Source organism: Zea mays, chromosome 7 (genome assembly GCF_902167145.1).
Source record: "Zea mays cultivar B73 chromosome 7, Zm-B73-REFERENCE-NAM-5.0, whole genome shotgun sequence".
Taxonomy (NCBI): Eukaryota; Viridiplantae; Streptophyta; class Magnoliopsida; order Poales; family Poaceae; genus Zea; species Zea mays.
The window spans coordinates 131,669,849-131,688,517 of record NC_050102.1 but is presented as its reverse complement, the minus strand read 5'-3'; the positions used below and the strand labels follow the sequence as shown (position 1 = coordinate 131,688,517).

Sequence of the window (18,669 nt, the reverse complement as noted above, 5' to 3'; positions counted from 1 at the left end):
TCCGATCTCCCTCTCTTCTCTCCTATCTTCTTCTCCCCCTCCGGTACTGTCCGGCACTGGCACACCGCTCCGGTCTCCCTCTCCTCTCTCCTAGCTTCGGTATCCCTCTCCTATCTTCTTCTCCCCCTCCGGTACTGTCCGACACTGGCACACAGCTCCAGTCTCCCTCTCCTCTCTCCTATCTTCTTCTCCCCCTCTGGTACTGTCCGACACTGGCACACAGCTCGGTTGCTACGGTGCTCCGGATTCAAATCCATGGAGGAACCGGTTGGCCGGACCGGTCGTCATCGACTACGGAGATCCTGGTGCTCCGGCTTATTAGGTAACCCTAACTTTACTTCGTTGAGGAACCGGGACTCCGAGGTGGGTCGATGGCCGTCTCCGACGATGAAATTGTTGAGATCGACTGCAACGAGGAGCGACGGTTGTGCGGGTTGGCCGGAGATGACGATGACCTCCGGGAGGATGCTGCAGCGCTCTTTGGCCATAGAAGTTGAAAGTCGCCTAGAGGGGGGGTGAATAGGCAAATCTAAAATTTATAAAGTTTAAGCACAACTACAAGCCGGGGTTAGCGTTAGAAATAGAAACGAGTCCGAAAGAGAGGGAAAAAACAAATCACAAGCGAATAAGAGCGAATGACACGGTGATTTGTTTTACCGAGGTTCGGTTCTTGCAAACCTACTCCCCGTTGAGGTGGTCACAAAGACCGAGTCTCTTTCAACCCTTTCCCTCTCTCAAACGGTCACTTAGACCGAGTGAGTTTCTCTTCTCAATCAAACAGGACTCTAAGTCCCCACAAGGACCACCACACAATTGGTGTCTCTTGCCTTGATTACAATTGAGTTAGAAACAAGAATAGAAGGAAGAAGAAAAACGATCCAAGCGCAAGAGCTCAAAAGAACACAAAAGTCTCTCTCTCTAGTCACTAATTTGTTTGGAGTGATTCCGGACTGGGGAGAGGATTTGATCTCTTTGTTTGTGTCTTGGAATGAAGTCTAGAGCTCTTGTATGAGGTTTGATGGTTGAAAACTTGGATGCCATGAAGTGTGGGTGGTTGGGGTATTTATAGCCCCAACCACCAAAATGACCGTTGGTGAGGGCTTCTGTTGCATGGCGCACCGGACACTGTCCGGTGCGCCAGCCACGTCACCAGGCCGTTGGGTTCCGACCATTGGAGCTTCTGATAGGTGGGCCACCGGACAGTCTGGTGGTGCACCGGACAGGTCCTGTTCACTGTCCGGTGCGCCTTCTGCGCGCGCAGTCGCGCACTGTAGCGTTTCACTGTTCCTTTGCAGACGACCGTTGGCGCAGGGAGTCATTGCTCCGCTGGCACATCGGACAGTCCGGTGGTGCACCGGATAGTCCGGTGAATTATAGCGGAGTGGCTCCCAGAATTCCCGAAGGTGGCAAGTTTAGAGTTGGGTTCCCTGGTGCATCGGACACTGTCCGGTGTGCCAGACCAGGGCTGCCTTCGGTTGCTTTGCTCCTTTCTTTTTGAACCCTTTATTTGAACTTTGTATTGGTTTTTTGTGAACCTTTGGCACTTGTTAGAACTTATAATCTAGAGCAAACTAGTTAGTCCAATTATTTGTGTTGGGCAATTCAACCACCAAAATCATTTAGGAAAAGGTGTAAGCCTATTTCCCTTTCAGCAGTGAGCATCCCGTCCATGTCGATGATGAACAACAAGTCGGTGGTCAGGAAGGTGAAGGGGACAAACACAGTGCCAAGCGTTGTCGTCCTTCTACTTCTGCAGTCTGGTTAGATTTCGAGAAACTTTTCAAAATCGTGAACTGTAAGAAGGTAAGGTTTGCAGCTAAGTGCATACATTGCTCTAAGCAATATTCTGCTCTCTCTAGTGGTGGCACTGGCCACCTCACCCGACATAGAGATAGATGTCCCAGAAGGCATGAAAAAACCCGCATGTCTCGGTCTCAGATATCTTTTAATCCTGATGGTAGTATGCGTAACTGGGAGTACTGTCCTATGGTTGCACGTAATGAATTGGTTCGATTGATTGCTAGGCTAGAAATTCCTATTAGTTTGGGTGAAAATTCTGCATTTGAACACTATATTAGAACTGCTCATAATCCTAAATTTGTGCCTGTCTCTAGGCAAACCACCACCAGAGACATGGTTAAATACTTCACTGACAAAAAGGCTAAGCTTGTTGAGACTCTTACTTCTTCTGATGCTAATTGTGTGTGTTTGACCTCTGACATTTGGTCTGGTAATGCCAAAGAGGACTACCTTAGTGTTGTTGCCCATTACATAAACCCTGATTGGCAACTAGAGAAAAGGGTGCTTGATTTAGTGCTTATTGATGTGTCACACAATGGACAAAACATTGCTGATCGTGTTGCTGGTGTGCTTGCTGATTATGGCTTGACTAATAAGGTGTTTGCTTTTACCCTAGACAATACATCATCTAATGCTGTTGCCATGAGGTTGCTTAGACCTATAATGTCACCATATCTGGGTATTGATAATGGGGCAGAATCTGAAATGTTCTTGCATCAGCGTTGTGCATGTCATATAATCAATTTGATAGTTAAAGAGGCCCTAGATGCTCTTAAGAATTTGACTGAAACATTTAGAACTGCAATATCTTTTTAAACTCCTCTAATCAGAGAATTGCTGCATATAAAAGTTATTGCATTGCTACTAATATTAGGCCTAAAAAATTCCAGTTGGACATGGAGGTTAGGTGGAACTCTACATATCTGATGCTTAAGCATTTGTTTCCTCACAGGATACCTTTCACTACTTTCATTCATGCAAACTATCCTAGGGCTGAAGGTGATCAATTTATTTTAAGTGATGACCATTGGGTTATTGGAGATAAAGTACTTAAATTTCTTGAGCTATTTTATGATTCTACAGTTGCATTGTCTGGTGTTTATTATCCTACATCTCCACTTATGCTTCATTTTCTTGTTAAGATTGCTATACATCTAAAGAAATATGCTAATGACACTCACATCAGAGGTGTCATTCAACATATGATAGATAAATATAATAAATATTGGAGGAACATCCCTTTACTTTACTCTTTTGCATTCATCTTGGACCCTAGAGCTAAAATGAAAGGTTTTATTAGTGTGCTTAGAAGATTAATGAACCTGACAAGTACAGATTATGCTGCTTATCAGGTTACCACTAGAGCTAAGCTTACTGATGTTTATAATAAATATGAATAGAAATATGGATCTGTTAGATTGAACAGGGTTGTCCCTCCTAACTTGTCTGGTAAGAAACGGTCTGCTTGGGATGAAATTTATGATGATGCTGATGATGTGGGTACTTCTATTGGTATGCATTCTTTTGCTTCTACTCTAAACATTTCTAGAGATACCTCTGCAACTGCTCTGCTACATGGTGCAAACTCTTCAGCTTCTAATGCTTCTGAACTCATTTCTTACTTAGATTGTGACACTGTTAACCAGTTAACTGATGATTTCAACATCTTGCACTAGTGGCATCAGCACAAACTCACTTATCCAGTACTGTCAATTATGGCTAAAGATATTTTAATTGTTCCTGTGTCTACCATCTCTTCAGAATCCACTTTTAGTTTAACTGACAGGATCATCGACGAGCGGAGGAGGAGGTTGAAGTCTGATGTGGTTGAGATGTTGACATGCATTAAAGATTGGGAGGATGCTGAAGCAAGGATGCAACACATGGTGGATGACAAAGAGCTTGAAGAAACATTTGAAAATCTTTATCTTGATTAGTCTCTTACTCTCTTTGTGACCATTTGTGTAATGGGACTGTAATATTATGCACCTGGACTTTGTTGTAAGGACAATGAACTTTTTAATGAGCTGGGTTGTACTCTTTTTTTCTGTCTAGGGTTTCTCACAAGGGTGAGTTTTACCTAGACATGTTTTTAACGAGGCAGCCATTGCACTACAGCTCATAATAAAATTGTTTTCATAAACATAGCAGTTTGAATTTTTATGTTGTTTGATGCTAGAAAGTCATAATAAAATCATCTTATATCTGTTTGATTGCTAAAGAATGTATTTTATACATAGTGCCCGTGCTGGCACTAGCACTGACGTGCCGCCGTGCCTGGTGGCACGACACGACATGCCTGGGCACTGATAGTGTCGTGCCTGGGCCGATGTCCCAGCATGGTGGCACTAACAGGCACGACACGGATCTTTTACCATGCCTAGCCGTGTCGTGCCCTGTCGTGCCGTGCCTGGTCGTGCTAGTGCCAGTGTCGTGTCGTGCGGCCCGGTTGGCCATCTATAGTTATGATGTCGTTTGTGTTAAGGCTCATGATCAAAATTGATGGAGCAAGGTTGGAGACGACGCCTATATTGACCGGATGTGTTGGCAACTCCATGGATCCACAACATATCAAAGCACATTGAACTAAAGAATGAAGTGATCCCCTACCTGGCACACCAAATGTCACCGTGGTACGACATCGAGGTACTGTACGTAGCCAAAGAGAGAAAAAAGTCTACAAATACAGCGAGTGGTAGAGTCTTTGATGTATGCTAATCTTAGGTGCAACCTGGCTACCGGCTCATGGGCATTTTATAGAGGTTCGAACTATGCTACACATAATACCCTACGTCTTCTTGCATATGATGAATTGATGAACACAAAAGTGAAGAACATTACAAGCTTAGATTTCAACTGAGCACCATAATCTCCTAGCTCTCTATCTTTCCATTTGGTTCTATTGAGACTTCTAGAATACCAATATCTATTTCACCTACATGTATGGCCTTTATAAGTTTGTTGGATTTAATATCATCTAGACTGCTCTACTCCTCTCTCTTTTATGCCAAAGGGAGGTGAGAGTTACAAGTTGGTCGATGGTGGGCCCTATCTGACAGAGCTCAATAGCTCTTATCTTTTCCTAGTCATGAGATCGTACATAGTGGCACACCCTCGCAGCCATATTCTTGGGTCAGTAGGTGCTCTCATACCTAGCCAAATCAGAGGCCCTATTTTACTCATGAAGGGTCCTAGATCTCGAGGCCCTCGAGTCTCGACCATCAGTAAAAAATCATAGGACGGAGGGCTCAAAGATCTAGGGGCCCACAGGGTGGCCCTAGGTGATCGAGAGAACTCTAAGTTTGAGAGCGCCCCATAGACTAGAGTGTCTAGAGCCCTGGTGCCCCTAGGTTTCGGTCGTCCCCATGGACAGTGATAGCTAGGACAACCTTAGAGGATAGGGGATTTTTAGATCTAGTTCCCTGGCACACGATGAGTCTCTACCTTAGCTAGGGTTAATGAGTGCAACAATAGCTAGAGCTCTAGTAATTTCTTTTATCAAGATCTTTGGAATGTGTCTCAGCGTTCAGAGGTATAACGACCTTTTCTCGGATGTTGGTGATACTATTGTCATATTTTTTTAGTAACATACTCAAACTTATACAAAGCCGGGCAAAAAGTTATTTATCCACATGCAAACCTGTGTATGCTCAATTGCTCACCGTGACTTCATGAGGACCTATGTACGCTCATCATGCGGACCAAACAAGAAGGGTATTTAATTTACTTGATCACCTTAGTGCAAACAAGGAAGGCGGAGAAGAAAATATTTACTACTGTGTGAGTGATGTTGAGACTTTAGGAGTTTCTTAAGGCTGTGTTGAAAGTATTAGCCAGCGAAAATTTAGTTAGCAATGAGGTGTTAGTTAATATACTAGCTAATACAAACAAAAAGATATGAGTACCTTTTGATTTGGCGCCATTAGTGGAAAAATCATGGGTAGAGAAGATAATAAGATAATGAACTATGGATTCTAACTATCTAGCCCATTAGCCGTGCTGTTTAGTTATTTATTAGTTGTTTCATCTTATCTAAAAATCAAGACCTACGGTTATTTTAGAATACTACCTTATAGAAAGTAGAGCATTTGATGATTGGATTCCACATAACTTGTGGTCCTATTGCAGTTTGATGTACGGCAAAAGTAACCCATGTACTTCAACGTAATGAACCTCCGCAGGCTTTGCCTAATCAGGCTTTTACTCTTGCTCATCATCAATCGGTCAACAACCTTACAATCCGGAAGCTCATCCACGATTGGTTTGGCAAAAAAAAAAATGCCTATCATGCAACATCGAGCGTTACGAAATTGGACTAGAAGTCGTGTCGTTAGCCAAATCATGGACGTCTTACTCAATTTTTTTTTAAAAAAAAGAAAACACGACCAACGTACACGGTACACGACGCGGGTCGCGGGCTGGCGGCAGATCCGGCGGCTGGCGCGCTGGACGGCAATGGGCATGGCCGCCGTTCATGGACTTTCTCAGCACGGAGACGGGGGGACCTATTGCATTTTTAACGCCTGAATGCACACCAGCATATACCCACCTGGGATCAAATGTTCGAATTGGTCGCGTTTGGAACGTGCTGCTCCGCATCGGGCGCAAGACCACCTGCTACGCCCGCGTACGCCTGACTGACCCCGTCAAACACGACCTGGCCGTACAGCCGCCCTCACATCGCAACCATGAACAAAGCCGGCCTTCTCGGGTTCTCAGACGCAGCCAACAACAGCCCCAGCCCAGCTCATCCGAGGAGCATCGGGTTCCATTGGAAATTTACCCGGCGCGAGTTGACGGTGTAGGGGGAGGGGGCGGACGCACCGAGCGCGCGAGAGAAAACGGAGTCTGAATTGTTCTGAAGGCTGAAGCGAGCACGCAAACGAGCCGTTCGAATCTGAACTGCATTGCGTGGCCGTGCCGATAAAATCGGAACCGATCGATCTCTCCTTTTTTTTTTGCCCTCCAACCAAAGTCCACAAAAACACCCTGACCTCGTCTCTCCTCCCGATCAAGCTGGTTTGGGTTGTGCTCACGCACGAACCGCCATAACAACCCGCGAACTTTTTTCTCGCTGCGTGATTCTATTCTTCAGGGTTTGCTTGCGTACGCCGCGGCGAGTCGCTAGCCGTCTCAAAAAGCAGAAGGAGTCCTCCTCCCTGGTCACATCTGACTGAGGAGGGCCGAGGGTTTTTAGAGGAAGGAACCCGTCCGCGACCGATGGCGATGGCGTTGTCGCCGGGGACGGTGCCTTTGGGAGTGCTGCTGCGGCGGGAGGTCACCAAGGAGCGGATGGAGCGGCCGGACGTGCTGTGCGGCGAGGCCAACCTCAGCCGCAAGGGCGAGGACTTCACGCTGCTCCGCGCCGACGCAGGCCAGCGCATCCCCGGCGACCCGTCCACCTCCTTCTCCGTCTTCGCGGTAAGTCGGTAACCCACATTGCCCTCTGTCCAGCAGATTCTAGGAAGTAGACATCGCGTTCGCCTACTGGAGTTGTGTCTGGGATCATGGACATGCGGGACTTTCATCCTTTTACGTGGCTGCCACCACGCGCTTGCTTTTCGCCTTTTCCGGTTGCCAGAGTTATCTCATCTCTCTCTCTCTCTCTCTCTCTCTCTCTCTCTCTCTCTCTCTCTCTCTCTCTCTCTCTCAATTTTCTGAAGAGAAGACAAATAGCTGTTGCGTTTCTTCGTTTGCGCATAGGCCAGTGCATGCATGGTGGGAGTGGAAGCATGACGACCGAGAAAACATCTTGTACCTTTGATCCTAAGCATCTTATCTTAACTATGTGGTGTTATGAAAAAAAGCACATCAGATTTCATATCATGCTGTGTTTTGGCGGTAGATTGAATTGAACATGGTACACCGTTGACGACTGATTCTTTTTTTCTTTCTGATAGCCATCTTACGGCTGCCATTGTGCTTTGTTGATTGCTAGATTTTTGATGGGCACAACGGATCAGGAGCTGCCATATACGCAAGGGAGAATCTGTTGAAAAACGTCTTGCGTGCCATTCCTACATGTTTCTGCAGGGAGGAGTGGCTTGCCGTGCTCCCACGTGCGCTTGTTGCAGCGTTCGTCAAGACTGATAAAGATTTTCAGGCAGTGGGTAAGTAAGTCCCTGTTATTGTCCAGCTTAGTATATTTGACAATACTGATGTCACGTTTCATAGAATCACGTAGTCCTTAAACAGGCATATATTGCTTAGGCACACACACATTTTCTTTCTTTCTTCTTAAATCCAATGCAGTGCACAAGTGTACTATTAATTTGATAGTTTCTCTTTTCCTGTGGGATTAGAACATATGAGAACTTCATTTATGGTCCAAAATTTCCTTTGTTAACTGCCTTTTCATGTTTCAAATATTTATGGGGCGTTTTCTTCACTTTTTCAGATGAAACTTCTGGCACAACTGTGACATTTGTGATAATAGACGAGTGGGTTGTGACTGTAGCATCTGTCGGTGATTCACGTTGCATACTAGAATCTGCCGATGGCTCAATCTACTTTTTATCAGCTGATCATCGCTTTGACTCCAACCCAGATGAGTAGGTTTTGCTCCTAATATTACATATTTATTATCAAGAATCGTTCGCCGTTTATGATCTTCCTGTTTTTCAGGGTCAAGCGCGTGACAGCATGTGGGAGCAAAGTTGGGAAAATGGATATTGTCGGTGGACCAGAGGTTCGTGTCTGTCTCACCCTTAACCCTGTGCGCTCATGAATGGATTTTGTGTGTGTTTGGCGTATAACCTCCCATTGTGTGTGTTTGGCGTATAACCTCCTGGTATAGTTTGGTCTCCTTGTTTTGTTTGTTCTATTATATAACGTACATTGGAGTAAACAGGTTTACCTTTTTACATTTCAGGTTGGTCCTCTAAGATGTTGGCCAGGTGGTTTGTGTCTATCTAGATCCATAGGGGATCTTGATGTTGGTGAATGCATCATTGCTGTTCCTCATGTTAAGCAAGTGAAGGTTTGTTCACCTGAAAAATTCTGCACTACACTTAAGTTCCTAACATTGCACGTGCCATTACATATGTCCATTCACGGTTAGATACCAACTTAATTAAGTCCCCTCTTCAAGATGGTGTCATCATGTCAATTAAACAACAATTTTTGTTCTAAAGTTTCGTTAATTTAATCATGACCGCTATTGTTCATGACCCTGTGATGCTGTTCTTTGTTTCAGCTTTCTAATGCTGGAGGCAGAATTATCATTGCAAGCGATGGTGTGTGGGATGATTTGACTTGTGAAATGGCTCTTGATTGTTCCCGTGGGTTCTCATCAGATGTAGCTGCCAATCGAATTGTTAATGTAATTAACTCACATGCATTTTCTTAAAATTCATATTATTTCGTTGATTAACCTCAACAATCTGTGATACTTGGTTCATTTTTTTTTTCATCAGGAAGCAACCCGGCCTCGTGGAATCAGGGATGATACTACTTGCATCGTAATCGACATTCTACCACCAGAAAATATAGTCCCGAGTCCTCGTAAGAGACCCCGCAGGATTACATTCAATAATGTGTTTCGCAAAAGACATCTAGACGTCCCCCCCGAAACAAATAGATCAGAATATGCTGAACCGGATGTGGTGGAAGAAATATTTGAAGATGGCTCTCCGATGCTTTCTAAAAGGTGACATATAACGAGCTTAACAATTATATGTTTCACCTTTTTCACCTGTATTATAGTTTGACTTCATCACACACACATATGTGTAGCTATAAAAGTAACAACATTACGTAAAAACGTAGTAGAGTTATCCTTGTTTTTGAAAGGCTGGATAAGTAGAAATATCAACTTGAAATCACTGGAGTGCTAGTATCATATAAGACCCCGTTTGGTTGGTTTCAGGGACTAAAGATTAGTCCCACTATTTGTCCTATTTAGTCCCTAAATTGTCAAACGGTGGGACTAAAACAGGGACTAAACTGTTTTAGTCTCTAGTCCCTCAAGAGGTGAACTAAACCATATAAATTCCATTTTTTGTCCCTACTTTGTTTCAATTGCGCTAATAGCGGAAGAATTCTAAGGGTATTTTAGTCATCTTATGATTCATTTAATGCATTTTGAATACTTTTAGTCCCTAGAACCAAACATAGTAGTGACTAAACTTTAAGGAGTGTTTGGTTTCTAAGGACTAATGTTTATTCCCATCATTTTATTCTATTTTAGTTTATAAATTGCCAAATATAGAAACTAAAATAGAGTTTTAGTTTCTATATTTAGTAATTTTGGAACTAAAATGGAATAAAATTAAGGGACTAAAAATTAGTCCCTAGAACCAAACATCCCTTTAGTCTCCTAACTAAACTTTAGTCCCTGTACTAAAGGAACCAAACGGGCCCTAAATTGTGATGGAGATGTCCTTTGTGTACCACCGCACCAATGTCGAGTAGATCTGGTTACTATGATTGCGTCCTTATGTTTATGGCAATGAAAGAGACATATTTGGCTTATGCACACTCGCTGGTACAATTACTATGGTACTCCATTAGATTGTCAGATCTTGCTGTCTGCTAAAGGATCGTAGGACTTCTTGTAGTAGTAAGGGGGTGTTTGGTTAGAGGGACTAAAGATTAGTCTCTATTTTTTAGTCCCATTTAGTCCTTTTTTTGCCAAACACTAGGACTAAAATATGGACTAAAATGATTTAGTCTTTAGTCCTTCACATATATACTAAAAGAGACTAAACCATATTAATTCCACATTTACCCCTCATTTAGTTCAATTGTACTAATAGCAGGAGAATGTTAAAGGCCATTTTAGTTTTCTTATGAGTTATTTAGTATATTCTTACTATTTTTAGCCCCTAGAACCAAACATGTTAGGGACTAAACTTTAGTCCCCTAACTAAACTTTAGTCCCTAGACTAAAGAAAACAAACATGACCTAATTATTGGATACAGAAAATGAGTTGGCACTGCTGCTTGACGGTATCAGGCGCAGCCCCATTTTTGTTTCCATATATGGTCAGGATTGTTTGCTCATCTGCTGAATCCTTTCCTGACACCTACAACCTTGGATCCTCTTCTTTCTTCTGGCGCTGTCCCCAAACCATCCTGATCTGGTCGACACATGATAATTCTCAGATAATGCATAAAATTATTTACCACTTATACGAAAAAAAACAAATAAGTTGAAATCTCGATGTTTCCAGCTTTGCTTTCACTGTTTCAGTATATAGCACTGAAGCTAAAATGTTGAATAGTTGAATAAAAATGTTGCCTGCATGCTTCTTGTTCCACTGGTCTCCGTTCATTGCAGCAATTATTTTCTGATATGGACAGAATCATAAACAACCTGCAACCTTTTGATTAATTTGATTCTTGTATGAGTTTGAAGTAATATGTTAAGTAGTTTCAGGATAGTCACCATATATTTTGCAACCTTAGAAGTTGCACTGAACATGAGAAGCTAGCAAATACCTGGTTATTACCTTCAAGGTTTTTTCTTACTACTTGTTTTATTATTGCATAATGCTTCTGATTTCTAGCACCCATTCACTACCTGCAGGCTAACTACCGGATATACACTTGAGAAAACTTTTGCACCCTCCAGTTGTGCAGTTTGTCTGGTACGGTTGAAATCTGGACAGGGAATTTCAGTGCATGATAACCCATTGCAATATGAGAAACTACAAGGTTGGCAGGGTCCTTTCCTGTGCCCGAGCTGTCATGAAAAGAAAGAAGCAATGGAAGGGAAACGCCGGCCAAAAGGTATCATTAAATAGTATTTACCTGAACTACATTCTTTAGTTAACCCTCAGACTGCTCATTCGTTTCTGGGTTCCTATTTGTCTTTCCAGGATCTTCATCAAACGTCTTTGGTCACATGTGCTAGGCCTGCCTACCACTAAAGATTCTTTTATTGATTGTTAGCTGGAAATAATAGTCAGCCCATAACAATTCATTGGCTAGAATTGACCGTTTCAGTTGAGTAAGACGGAATATTCTTGACAAACAGCCTGGAGATTTATTCATCAGTTTGAGTAGAGCATAGGAAAACCCATCTTATTTTTTCGAAGGACTACGGCTGTGTCCGCATCTAGGCATTTCACTGTACAGACTCTTGCTTGTATAGAGATCTTCTAAATGATCATTAGTCTTCCTGTAATTTGTTGAGGCTCCAGTTCACCGACGACGGCCGAGAAAAACGTTTATCTCAACAAAATCTATATCACTATATATAATTCATCAGTTTAAATTTTATAAAACTCTTCCAACCAAATCACCTCTTCATTTATAACCTCCACTAAATCCACTAAATAAATTTTACTCTAACTCAAATTTAATAGACAAATATTATTTGCCGTCATCTTTCCCCTTTCCCTTCATTCACGCCGCCGTGGACCCCTTCTCGGGATCGGGAGTCGGGATTGTAGCCTTAGGACAGGCTCTATGCTAGTTCTTATTGGAGATTCGCTGGTGATAGTGTTGGTGCTCTGAAAGGTCGATCGATGACAGTTGAATTGCCGTGCCCGTCGTTGCTACACTGTCAATCACTGTGATGTTCAATATAATTTCTGCACCTACGACCCATTCCAGCGTACATATAGTATGGAAGATAATAAACAACTAATCTCTATCTTGTGTGCTGCTCATCATGTAACTATCAATCCACCCTAGTAAGTCAAACTTTTTCTTATTTTTTTAATCTCATCCAATCTATGTGTAATAAAAATAACTGAAACAAGAAGTTATTATCCCTATGCGTCCATGCTGACGCTTGCGCCAAACGGCCAGCCAAAGCCATTTATGTGCTGCACTGTGGCTCAATAGCGTTCACCCTGCACATTTTGTAAATCCAGTGACAAAAATCAGGGAAGGAAATCTCTGGCTGTTGCGGGGATCGCCCTCCCCATGCACTGTCATCTGGCACATCCGTCTCTGGGCCGGTTTGTCTCCTCCGGAGCGGAGGAACATGCCGATGACGGGAGAGCGACGACGCGAGGACTGCTCATCGCACCTGCACGGCTGCATCATGCCAGCGCCCGACTACAGCGCACCTACTGGGAGGATGTGTAGGGATCTCTGCACGCGCCACCTGACGGCTATGCTTAACCGACTATTTACGCGCGGCGACCAAACCAGCCCTGCGCGGATCGCTTCTGAACTCTGAACGCGACGCGGGACGCATAGGGATGGCGATCGATTGGTGACGAGTCATGTCTCCTGCCTGTAGCCACTCCCGCGACCCCCGCGCTCGGCCACGTGCCGATCGCTCCGCTCGTTTGGAAGGGACGCCGAGGGGGCCAAGAGCTTTGCCGCTGCCGTCCGCCCGTCGTCCGACGTGAGGTTTGGTTTGGATTCTAGACTTGTTACCATCCATGGAGACTTTTTGCGTACGGCCAAGGCCCAACCGAACCTCAGACGGATGACACTGGACTGTTGTGTTTGGAACTTTGATGTGGCGAACCACATGGTTCCATTGTCGTGGTACTAGCTTAGATATTAGGGGAACAGAACTAGAACAACCTTCCGGATGTGTTTGGTTCGCTGTTCAATTTATCATAGTTTGTCTAACTTTTTTTATCTAAGGTTAGTTCTTACTAACTAAACTTAGACAAGTTATATCAGAGTTAGCCGTAAACAGGTGTAACAATATTATTAAGATGTTGACTAGCCAAGAGTTTGACAAGGTGTACATGTAGGAGCAAGAGAGTGATGCTCAGATACAGTGGATTCAAGTTCACACTTTTTAAGGTCTAGTCGGGACTGCTATAGAGTTTAGAGTTTTGAAAGCATCTAGATCTCTAGTTACGATTTAGTGATTAATGGCAATATTATATTACTTTGACTAACGTGTGGTTTGTAAAGAAAATTTGAGTTGGATCATGATAATGGAGATCAATTGGCATAGTATGCTTTTTATGCCCCTACTAATAGATATCAATTATCGGTTTTCAAAGGATGATAAGAAAAGTTAAGGGTTGGCTGGTTCTAAGTGGTGAAGAGTTGATGGACACATAGATTAGCGATATGAATTTTATATTGCTTTTAGTCTTACTATAAAGGGGACATGAATGGATGGCTTGATCTAGGTAAGTCTAATGGTGAGCGGTGACACACTTATGAAATTTAACGCTAGGTAACTGAAAGGGAAATAGGGTCAAACCTTTTCCTAAATGATTTTGGTGATTGAATTGCCCAACACAAATAATTGGACTAACTAGTTTGCTCTAGATTATATGTTCTACAGATGTCAAAGGTTCATCTACAACTATTCTAAATCGACTGTCCGGAATACCGTAGATTATTCCGGACAGGAGAAGCTTTTTGGAAAAACCGACTATGCGCGGACCGTCCGGGCCCTTGCGGCGGACCGTCCGCGACACCAGGATGATCCTCGGACAGAACCAATGCAAAAACACATATCTCTACTACGGACCGTCCGATGAAAAAGCAAGCTCCGTCTGAGGCAAAGCGCGGACCGTCCGGCCTCAGGCGCGGACCGTCCGGTCGGTGCAGAACCAAAAAGCCCGAAGGTGACAAGTTGAGCAAAAGGAATTATATAGCTGGCGCGGACCGTCCGGGACCAAGGGCGGACCGTCCGCGTGGTGTCACCGAGGCATATAGCCGTTGATCTAACCGTTGATCTGTCAGAAGTATCCGTTGAAGATGTCAGAATCGACCGATGGAGGGTCGCGGACCGTCCGGGCCCTAGCCGCGGACCGTCCGCCAGTGCAATTTCTGGCAGATGCGCCCCAACGGCTATATGGGTGGTTGAGGGCTATAAATACCACCCCAACTGGCCACTTCAAGGTGTGGGAGCCCAAGCAACATTCCAAGTCATCTAGTTGACATACTCAAGCCCTCCCAACCACATATATTCATTGATCCATCCTATACACAAGATTTAGACCACTACAACTAACACAAGTGCCACAAAATAGAGAGCAAGCAAAAGAGAGCTACTCATTTGAGTTTAGCACTAGTGCCTTGTGAGTTTCATCGAGAGATAGTGTGTGCTTCATCTTTGTGTTCATTTGCGCGTGGAGTTTTGACTCCCATTGAACTTCCTCCAAAGTTTTGGAGGCTTGTAAAAGCTAGCAAGAGACACCAAAGTGTGTGGTGGTCCTTGCGGGATCGAGAGTGTCCCTTGAGAAGAAGAAGAGCTCGCCGATCCTTGTGTGATCGGGGGAGAGAGGGAAAGGGTTGAAAAGACCCGTCCTTAAGTGGACTCCTCAACGGGGACTAGGCCTTCGAGGGCCGAACCTCGGTAAAACAAATCACCCGTGTCCATTGTGTTTATTGCTTGTGATTTGTTTGTTTTTCCCTTGCTCTAAGTTTTCTTGCACCATTATTTGCTAATATCATTTGGTGTTGCTTCAAGTTTAATTCCATTTAGTGAAGCAACATTTCGCAAGAAAGAACTTGGCTTGGTGCTCTTCTCATCTAAGACTTCTTGCTTTGTTATTGTATAACTTATTAATTGTATTGATTTATCACTCCCGCATTATTTAGCAACATTCTTTTCAAGCAAGAACTTAGTTTCTATTCTCCGATATTTGTATATCTTGTTCTAACCAATAATCAAGGGATCTAGTTGGGGGATAAAGTTTTAATTTTCAGGTTCCGCCTATTCACCCCCCTCTAGGCGACTTTCAGTAACCTTGTGAAATCTCAAGCGAAATTTGAGATCAAACCCAACTCAAAAGCTTTTTAAACAAGAAAGTTGGCGATGCACCAAAGATACAAGTCGTGTCTGGTGTGCATCGGATATGTGCCACCGGATAGGGGATTGCCCTGTTGAGAATAGAGTTAACACAAGTGTGTTTGGTGTGCATTGCACCGCATAGGCCTAGAGAGCTATATATATGAGTGTGAAAGTCCCTTCACTCACTAGGTGTGTCTGGTGTAGCACCAAGTAGGGTATCCAGAGAGGTTGCAAAACGAGTGAGCAACAAGACGTGTTTGGTGTGGCACCAGACATGACACTAAAAGAGGTCTGCAACTGTGCAACTTGAATGGTATACTCACAGGATGTGTCCAATGAGTCACTTGTTATGGCACCAGATACCAATACAATAACGACTAGTTTCTGAAACTAGTTGATGGAGCTGCACCGAATGTGTCTGGTGTAGGGAGTAGGTGTAACCGTGAAAGCTAAGTGGATCGACAATGGCTAATTTTATGCCTTGGGGCTATATATGCCCCTCCAGATCATTTGGTCTCTTGCCCCATTTATTCAGCTGAAGGAACCATTTAGAGAGAATGGGAGAGCCTTTGTCTAGTGAGATAATTAATATTTGATAATTGCAAGATTAGTGCCTCCTTAGTGCATTGATAGAAGCAAGTGTGCATCCACCCGTTCTCATTAGCCTTGGATAGGTCAAATAAGAGTTTGTAGTTATTACTCTTGGTAATTGGTATCACCTAGATGGCTCAGTGGTGATCAAGAGTTTGGTGAACATCTAACAGATATTATGGGTGGCCCGATTCAAGGTGTGAACGTTTGTGGGTGATTCACATGGGTGCTCCAATAAAGACTAGTGGGTAGTGCTAACTCTCTAATACATCATCAAAACATCGTTATCTCTCTAACCCTTGTTTGCATTACACATTTAAATTTGAGCAATTCAATTCTTATATTTACATTACTAGAAGTTACATGCTAGAGTGGAGTTAGAGCATATGATACAAAACCTTTGTTTAGATAACACTCTTAGGCACAAGGGGTGAAGTGGGATATCTCACAAGATTTAATTTATGCAAGAAATCTATATTAGTCCAATTCATTCCCCTCTTGGGTACCTTAATCATTTCAATTGGTATCAGAGCCATAGTCATAGGAAACATGGTCGATGTCGCGTTCCATGACCTAGGGTCGATGTCCCAAATCATGGGCCAGGGTCACCATGGGTCATCGTCTCGAATGCTAGGGAGTTGTTGTACAAGTGCAGATGGGAATGATGATCGGTGCTCGTTCGAGACAGAGGAGGATCAAGTAGGTTGGGCAGCGCAGCGCGGGTTGGGACAAGGCGACGCAGATGATTGCAGGGCGACATGTATGGTGGTGAGGATGGGGGATCCACCCGTGGCTAGCAAGAGGTGGTGCTCTAGTTTCCTGCGGCAACCCTCCTCTTATAGGTTGCAGCAGTCCTAGGCTAAGCAGCGACACTTTTGTCTTTTGAGCTCTATGGGTTTTATGCACGTCTAGGGCAGAAGTATATGGTTTCATTGCTACAATGGACTAATATTGGGATGGTGTTAGGTTGTGTTAAGTTGGTATTAGGCTAGGGCGTCGTGGCATAACACATAGGGTCCTTGGGATTTTGGAACATGACCCTCAACCCATTGAATCGACTCTAGATCATCGACCCATTATACTCGGGTTCATGTACCAAACTCATGATTCACGACCATAGAGGTATATCCCCTTGCACCATATTTTTTCAAGTGATGACCCATGACCCTGTTCCTCGACCCAATCGACTCGAGAACTTTGTGACTATGATTAGAGCCTATTTGTTTGGGGGGGGGGGGGAGGTTTTGTCGAAGGTCCTCATGCAACGATATCTGTTGTTTTAGGTTTGTTTCAAGATGCAGTTCCTAAAGGCTTCATACATCTACTTCGGGTTATGAAGGATGAGACAAAACTCCATCGCTAAATTGACGTCTGCTTCGAGAAGTGAAGGGTTAGGCGAAGTTTCGTCTACTTCGTGTCTTGAGGAGACGAAGGGAGCAAGAGAAGGATGTTTCAACAAAAAGACGAAAATACCCTCCAACTATTGTATAGATCTTGTATGTAGGTACTGAGGTATTTGTGTAATTTCATACGAAGGTGCATATCGTCGTGCCCTTACAAATAGGTGAACACTAACCATACACATAACATGGCATTATTTCGATCCTCGAGTTTGTGTTACCTTCGAAGAGTGATCGATGTCTATACCTCTTCGAACACCCATTTGAGACCGTCGAAGGTTGCCTTGTAATAAATCTTTTCGTAAAAGAATAGTTGTTTAGCCGAACAACTTTTAGACTTCTCAAGACCTGTAATTAATTTACAATTATAATAGCTTTTCCAATAACCCACGACAGTTTTTCCCACGGATAATAGTAACATTTCTAGAATCAACGACTCAACCAAAGCGGCGTATTCTATTTGCGAAATGAACCGTGCCATTGATATATGAACTTCAGAAACGACACTAGTACGGCACACTGGTTTTTCTTGGTGATATGCCTGTCTATGTCTGCGAGCGAAATGTCTGTAATTGGGATTACTGCTCTCGGGGTTAGAGAAATCAAGAGAGACATGATACAGCTTGCGAACGATACGACGGTAGAGCACAAGAGGGTGAAGGGTCCATTATTATTCATCAATTGGACGTAGCCCCTGCATGCGTCATCAGGTCCTTCTCAGATCTAAATGAGTTCTCGCTCTCGCTCTCAATGTGCATTTTTTCCAGTAATGTACGCAACCAGACGAAACGTCTCTTCGTCTGGATGGCGTAATCGCGCGCCTTCTTCGGCTCGACCAGAGCGGATTACGCAGCAATTAACAGTGGGCGCAACCACAAGATGCATGTTGCATGTTTCCTTGGGATCGTTCCTGGACCAGCTGTCCTGTACATACACGTATACACGTCCGAGTCACCAGGGGCGTATGCCAGGTTGGTCCATGTGTCATTGTGTCCTGAGCTCGACCGTACCGGAACCGGCAGCTGCAAGCTGTGTGTGCAAATGACGACGGAGGAGTCGCTGCTGATTAGGTGACGTACAGCGACGTCCCCGCGCCTCTAATGGCGGGCGCGCAAGCAATGGCCCGGCCCGGCTTCGTGTGTGCGAGGCGTGAGGGCTCGCGCCGCTGCATGCCGCCCGTCACCGTCAGTTCAAACAGTAGTAGTA

The 18,669-nt window shown here is 44.0% G+C and overlaps 1 protein-coding gene across 1 annotated transcript; it reads left to right on the top strand.

The window, feature by feature from the left end:
• The first annotated feature begins 6,782 nt into the window (after window positions 1–6,782).
• On the top strand, window positions 6,783–11,920 carry LOC100273605 (uncharacterized). Its single transcript, NM_001148021.1, has 9 exons — window positions 6,783–7,221; window positions 7,739–7,910; window positions 8,198–8,351; window positions 8,425–8,488; window positions 8,672–8,779; window positions 8,996–9,121; window positions 9,216–9,448; window positions 11,330–11,532; window positions 11,622–11,920. The coding sequence occupies exons 1-9, from the start codon at window positions 7,021–7,023 to the stop codon at window positions 11,654–11,656; spliced, it is 1,296 nt and encodes a 431-aa protein (NP_001141493.1). The 5' UTR covers window positions 6,783–7,020; the 3' UTR covers window positions 11,657–11,920.
• The last annotated feature ends 6,749 nt before the right edge of the window (window positions 11,921–18,669 follow it).